The sequence below is a fragment of the Nematolebias whitei genome, chromosome 12 (genome assembly GCF_014905685.2).
Source record: "Nematolebias whitei isolate Nwh7 chromosome 12, NemWhi1, whole genome shotgun sequence".
NCBI lineage: Eukaryota > Metazoa > Chordata > Actinopteri > Cyprinodontiformes > Rivulidae > Nematolebias > Nematolebias whitei.
The window spans coordinates 1614340-1621840 of NC_056509.1; the positions used below are offsets into that span (position 1 = coordinate 1614340).

The following is a 7501-nucleotide window of genomic DNA, read 5'->3' on the forward strand; positions in this document are numbered from 1 at the left end:
CAGTGGCTTTTAAACCCCAAAATACATTAAAGACTGGTTCATCCCAAAGATCCAGTCCCCCGACACAAACAGAGTAATGTTGTGTATGTTGTTCAGTGTCAGGAGGGTGATCAGTCTTACATCGGGGAAACTAAACAGCCACTGGCCAAAAGGATGGACCAGCACAGAAGATCAACATCATCAGGCCAGGACTCTGCGGTCTACACTCATCTCCAGGCCAGCGGTCACTCTTTCAGGGATGAAGATGTTCACATCCTGGACAGAGAGGAACGATGGTTTGAGAGAGGAGTAAAGGAGGCCATCTTTGTGAAAAGAAATCATCCATCATTAAACAGGGGTGGAGCCTCCGGGTTCAATTGTCCCCCTCTTACAATGCTGTGATTGCTAGTATCACTCAGCCCTCTGTGAACAGTAAACAGCCATCAGGTGCTAATGATCCATTGTTAGGCTGATGGTCCTTCTTGACCATGTGAGCAGCTGGTTTTGGTTGTCAGTAGCAAACTGGTTGATCCACTCTGAGAAGGTGCTATTTAAGAGACTGAGCTGAATACAGCACCTCAGACTGAGGAAGTCTCTCGGATGAGAGACGAAACGTTTCTACATTTTTTTGTTTTTTTTGAATGTCCAGAGGACCAGATTTAACTTTTTAAGATTTTTCTACCTGGATTATTGAGCATGCATCAGGATATGAAGAACACATTTGCTTTGATTTTTCTATTGACATCATCAAATGTTTGAAACACCATAAAGAAATCAAGGAGGACATCTTCAGTTCCAGTTGCAAGGTGTTGCAGGTGCAGGAGCTGAGTAGGAAAATGCTTTTTTGCCAAGTTCGGTCTGCACTGAGAGAATGTTGCAGGTAATGATGGACTGAGAGAGCACTTCATGCTTCCTGCTGCTGACCAACTTATGGAGATGCAGATTTTGTTTTCCAATAGGTCTTGGCACCTGCACACAGTGCCAAAACTACCAGTATCTGGTTTAAGGACCAATGTATCCCTGCTCTTAATTGGTCAGCAAACTCACCTGACCCCCATAGAAAATCTATGAGGTATCGTGAAGAGGAAGATGTGATACACCAGAGCCAACAATTCAGAAGAGCTGAAGGCCACGATCAGAGCAACCTGGACTCAGAACACCTGAGCAGAGACACACACTGATCCACTCCATGCCACGATGCATTGCTGCAGTAATCCACACAAAAGGAGCAACAACTAAGTACTGATGCTGTACGTGCTCATACTTTTCATGCTCATACTTTTCATGCTCATACTTTTCAGTTGGCCAACATTTATAAAAATAATTTTTTAATTGGTCTTAAGTAATATTCTAACTTTCTGAGATACTGAATTTGGGGTTTTCATTAGTTGTCAGTTATAATCATCAACATTAACTGATTCTTGATCTACAACAACAGCTGCACATCTCTCTGTGTAGCTGTGTGATGCCATGCTATAGTATTTCATTAAAAGTTTAAAAAATCTTTCTGTGTAAATATCTCACATGAACGCCCGCAGCTTACAGACAAGCGTGACCTATATATGTACAAATTTTCTTTTTCTTTTTAAATTTAGTGGGTGCGGCTTATATTCAAGTGCGCTCAGTAGACTGAAAATTATGGTAAATTTCCAGATGGTGGTAGCTTAGCCTGATCCTCAACACATATTCTGAGGGCTAACTGACATATTTTTATATTAATTGTTTGGAGTCAAATGTCTGTTAACAAAATATCTCAGGAACCACTGAATATATATTTTTAAACATTATAGACATAATTTACAGGTGTGTCTACAACTGATTCACTTTTGGAGCCAGCTCGATTCAAGACGCATGCCTCATCTAATTGACACTACAACTCTGTCCTTTCTCAGATGATCTTAATGTAAAGTTCTGACATGAGCGGCAGCGAGTGATAAGCATTCCTAAAGGTAATACTGTGTGTGTTTTGACAAACCCACCTGGTGAGCTCCAGTGCGGGCACGCAGGCTCCGGGCCGATACGAGCCACTGCCACGGTACTCCTTGGCAAAGGTGAGGTCCTGCATGCTGGCCCGGCCATCCAGAACCTTTGCACACTGGCGCTGCACAAAGCACTTCACCTGACTGACATCCCGCGTCTCAAACAGAAGCTTGATGGACCGTTCCAGGATCTGAACAGAACTCAACGTGTTAAAGCAAACACGTCCTGACAGACATGTGAAGAGGTCGGAGGAGAGCAGGAACAAATCAGGCTCTGACTGGTGAAGAGCGCAATGTTACCTTGGAAACAGCGGGGCATCCGTCGCGTCGCACCGTTTCTATCCCTTTGGCATCAAATACAGGATCCTTCTGATCCAGGTTCTCGTACATGTAGCCCACGTACCGCTTCTTTGTCTGCAGCACACAGGGCAGGTACACCTGGGGTCCAAACATTGGTAAAACACTAAATCAGACAAATCCTCAACGGACATTTCTGTAAAGCTGCTGCCCGTACACCTTTCTGTGAAGGTTGTAGCTCTACCTTCTCAAACTTGAGCTTGACTGGTTTGGGGTTGGTTGCGGTCACTGCCTCGGCGATCTCATGGCCAATCTTGAAGGCCTGCTCTTTGGTGGCTCCCTTCAGCAGAACAAACATGCTGCCAGACACGAGACATAGACAAGAATACTCTCAGCAGCATCGTCACTGTCATCATTCACAGAAGTAACTAAAGCTTATGTGTCAGAAATGTCACAGGCTCAGAATCATCATTAAAATGCACACCTGCAACTAATTAACCCATTAGCTGGAGCAGCCATTCAAGATGTCCGTCACAGCTAATCAACTTTAAGCTATACGGCTCTATTTTGGTCACATTTGCAGATAACAAGCGGTGCGCCAATGTCCATGAGTGTTTTAAATAGTGAATGTTTGTAGCTTTTGGGATAAGTGTTTTTCTGGGTGGGAATAAAACGGAATGTGAGTAAACAAAGTTTCTGACTGAAAGGAGTGATTTTATCCATGAGCAGGCGCAACAGTGGAGCGGGGGGACTATGTCAATGTCAATTTATTTATATAGCACATAAAAAACAACAAAAGCTGACCAAAGTGCTTTACAGTTAAGACAGATTAAAAAATTAAAAAGAGTAAAAATGCATCTAGTGCCACTCAAAAACATAAGTTGACAATAAAAACAACACATAACAACAATAAAATCAGCTCAACTTGTTCTCAGACTCTGCGTGGATGAAATACCAAGGAATCCAGATGAGTCTTGAGCAAAGATTTAAAAGTCTCAACAGTCTGAGCGCTCTTTAAATTCTCAGGTAAACTGTTCCACAGTTTTGGAGCAGCAACCACAAAAGCCCGATCACCTCTGGATTTCAGTTTGGATCTGGGGACATCTAAGAGGAACTGGTTGGTAGACCGGAGTGCTCTTACTGGAGTGTAGATGTTAATGAGATCACATAAATATGACGGGGCCAGACCTTTTAAGACTTTAAAAACAAGCAATAAAATCTTAACATCAATTCGGAGGTGGACAGGAAGCCAGTGGAGAGAAGCCAGGACAGGGTTATGTGTTCATGTTTTTTAGTTGCTGTTAAAAGACGAGCTGCTGCGTTCTGGACACATTGTAAACGATGCAAAGATGATTTGTCTAAACCAACATACAATGAATTACAGTAGTCCAAACGAGATGTGATAAAAGCGTGAATCACCTTTTCAAGGTCTCTGAAAGGGAGACAAGACTTCACCTTGGCAATAAGTCTTAGCTGGAAGAAACTGGATTTCACAACTGTATTTATCTGTTTGTCTAATTTAAAAGCACTGTCAAAAATAACTCCCAGATTCCTGACATTGGAGTGGCTGTATGAAGCCAAGGGGCCAAGCACATTAAGGGTATTACATTTACCAAAGCTGATGACTTCCTATAACTAACTATAACTTTTAAGCAATATAAAAACTATAGAAAGCGTAGTTTCCTCAAATGATAGGCATGATGAGTTTATTTACCATATTTTTCACCCTATAAGTTGCTTTTTTTGTGTGTGCATAATTTGCATGCCCTGCGTCTTATACGCCAAAGCGACATCGTTATGGATTTTCCCCCATATTTATAAACCAAGTTTTGGCTGAGATATGACCATTTTCATTCATTCTGACTGAAAATATTGAACACTACCATTTTCAGCTGCTAGAAGGCATCAGACTAGTATGGCATGCCGTTGTGTCATGTAGTAGGTAAAAGCAGCTAATAATCGGCTTGCCACAGCCTGTCACCTTTGTCCAGCTTGCTTGGAGCAACAGTCAAACCAGCTTCATTTTGCTGTGCCGCCCCGATGAAATGCAGCTAATTTGACCATTGAAGTTCATTTATTAAGTAAAAGTTCAATGGAGACACTCCTTTACTATAACTTTGAGCAAACAAATAATTGTTTTTAAGTGTTAATCTTGTTAAATTCTTGTTAAAGTCCTCCCGTGCACGCTCCAGCGGCCTCCATTTGACAGCCAATCGATTTTTGGCAAAACACCGGCCTACATTTTTGGGTTGTCAGCGGTGACGCAACGCGTCAGCAGTGATGCATAATAGATTCAACGTATAGGGTGAAACGACATATTTATGGATTTTTCCACTTTATTAGACGTATTTGAACTGATGCGACTAAAGCTCCCAGTATACTCCCGCGTACGTCCGTTCACGCGTGTGTACACGTGTACTGTACGCAGAGGGTTCAGACTTCAGACTCCAGCGTCCACCCTGAGCAGCTGCAGAGCAGCTTCACAGACAAGGGGCGTTCACCTTCGGGACAAAGTGAGGTCGCCGATTGGTCGTTTGCTGACACGCCTACTGGATTGATTGACAGGTCAGAAAAAAGAAGAATAAAAAACGAGCGCTGGCAGCCTCAGTCACAGCGGTGTTCTGTGTTTATATGTTGTTAATAAAAACATCTTAATTTTTTTTTTTAAACAGGGAGCGCTGGTCCTGCAGCCCACACATCAGACCAGCCCACCATGAAATCTCCAGACCCTCCCGCAGCCACGCTGGACCGAGTTTAATTCGCTCGTGACTAATTCCTCCATTTCTCACCATTTCAGTCATGGCATCAACGGAGGAGGAAGAGATCACTGCCTCTTGGCAAAAAAACAAAAGAAAAGGCCAGATCAGAGATGAAGAAGGAGAATTTAATACATTGGTGTCACATACTAAACAGTCCATCGGGCAGTTTATTGTGCGACACCGAGTACGCGGTCGTAAAAATTGAGCTTTGCACGGACATGCCCTGGGGGGTACGCTCGTACCTCTGCGTACGTGCATGCGTACCTCTGCTTATGGACGTACGTGGGAGTATACTGGGGGCTTTACAGGGTGGAGCGAAATTTACGGCAAAAAATATGGTATATAAAGATGACCATCTTGGAATTTGATGTGGCAACCAAAGTTTTGTTGGTGTCCTTTATTTTACTGTGCCACACCAAACTAAAAATCAGCATATTGAATTAATAATTTTCCTCAAAATTCTACACACAATATCCCATTATGACAAATGTGAGAAGATTAGAGATTTTTGCAACTAAGAAAACTAAGAATTTACACAAATATTCAAGGCATTTGTCAGGAATGCCGTCTTTAAATAATGAATCTTTTAGACCCAGGAACAGAACCCCCAGATGGTCAGACCAAACAGTCCCTGCTCCTCCACTGGGTGGAGTTAGGAGCTGTGATGAGGCTGTAAAAGCAGCAGACAGTAAGGAGTGATGGAACCAAAAAACAGTCTTCATGTTTCCACAGAGGATGCATTAATCCAGCATACCTGTCCGTGTCTCCGTACACGACTCGCGCCCCCCATTTCTTCGTGTCATTGACCAACTTGATGGCTCTTTCTAGCGTCTCTCTGGCTTTGTGGACGATGCTGTCACCTACCTGGAGAGAGGACACAATTCATGATTCATGCTGCACTTTACCATGTAAATAAAAGTTTGAACACGTGTTTGGTGTTGCTTCTACTTCCAAAAAAACCCCCCAAAAAAACCAGAGTATTTGCTGCTCCTGTATCCACCTTTTGTTCCCACAGTTCTGCATTTTTCTACCAGAGTTCCCTACATCAAGTAGAGAAACTTTCAGCTTTTGTAAATGACTAAATTGGCACAATTAAAAAAATGGGCTTTAGATGAATACATCTATGCTGACAGGAGGAAAAAAAATAATTAATTTTATTTTAACGTCAAGATAAAGAGATGATATTATTGAGGGAAAGTCGACCTTTAAAATGTGAACTGGTGGAAGTGTGCAGCAGAACCCCACTGTGTTTGCTTCATTTGGTGTGGACACTGGATCAGAGGGTTCTGGATCACCTTTACTTGGTTAACTACAAGAAAACATGCAGTAATCATGTTGCAGCAGTTTGAGCTCCAGTTTATTCCCACTGCTTCAGCAAAAATCAGAAAACCTTTTTTCAGTCTTTCACACTTTGAACATGTCAGGTCTTATTTAGTAATTCAGTAGAACCAGACTCCTCCTGCCCCCTGGCTGCACAGAGAAATTCTGTCCATAAAAGTTATGAACATAATCAGTGACAACTGGCAGCCCTGGTGGAGTCCAACTCCCACCCTGAAGGGGTCCGACTTACTAACAGCAATTCGAGCAAAACTATTTATGTTGTTGTAAAGAGACTGAGCAGCCGGTAGCTATAGGGCCACAATTCCATATGCGCGGAGCACCCCCCCCCCCCCCCCCACAGTGTACCGCAAGGAACACAGTTGAAAAACTTTTCCAAGTCCCTAAAACACATGCACACACACACACACACACACATATATACATATATATATATATATACATATATATACATACATATATATACACACACACACACATTATATATGTATGTATGCGCATACATATATATGTATGTATTAAACGTTTGGAGAAACCAAATCGAAGAAGAACAACAGTAGCACACAGGGCTGTGTTTAATAGTGAAAGTAAGAGCAATTCCACATGCACAATGCGAAGGGAACTCAAGGGACTGTACAGCTGTGTAGCCTTAAGAAAACCACTAACCAGTGAGGCTAACCAAAAAAAAAAAAAGCTTCAATTTGCTATGGAGCATAAAGATTGGACTCTGGAGCAATGGAAGAAGGTTGTGTGGTCTGATGAGTCCAGATTTACCCAGTTCCAGAGGGATGGGCGCATCAGGGTAAGAAGAAAGGCAGGTGAAGTGATGCACCCATCATGCCTAGTGCCAAGTCATCAGTGCAAGATCTTGGTGAAAAAAATTTTTGGTGGCGACTTTTTGTTGGCCAGGCAGTGTGTATATACAGTGAGGAAAATAAGTATTTGAACACCCTGCGACTTTGCAATCATTCTCCCACTTAGAAATCATGGAGGGTCTGAAATTTTCATCTTAGGTGCATGTCCACTGTGAGAGACATAATCTAAAAAAAAAAAACCAAATCCGGAAATCACAATGTATGATTTCTGAATAATTTATTTGTGTGTTACTGCTGCAAATAAGTATTTGAACACCTGCCAATCAGCAACAGT

General features: G+C 42.3%; 1 protein-coding gene across 1 annotated transcript in view; it reads right to left on the reverse strand.

Moving 5' to 3' along the window:
* rev3l (REV3 like, DNA directed polymerase zeta catalytic subunit) overlaps positions 1 to 5878 on the reverse strand; it is a gene marked incomplete at its 5' end in the record, with an annotated part of 34272 nt that extends 28394 nt beyond the window's left edge. Inside the window, 4 exon segments of the mRNA XM_037686051.1 lie at positions 1959 to 2149; positions 2259 to 2396; positions 2500 to 2614; positions 5769 to 5878. Coding sequence (XP_037541979.1) covers positions 1959 to 2149; positions 2259 to 2396; positions 2500 to 2614; positions 5769 to 5878 — 554 coding nt within the window.
* Between the last annotated feature and the right edge of the window lie 1623 nt (positions 5879 to 7501).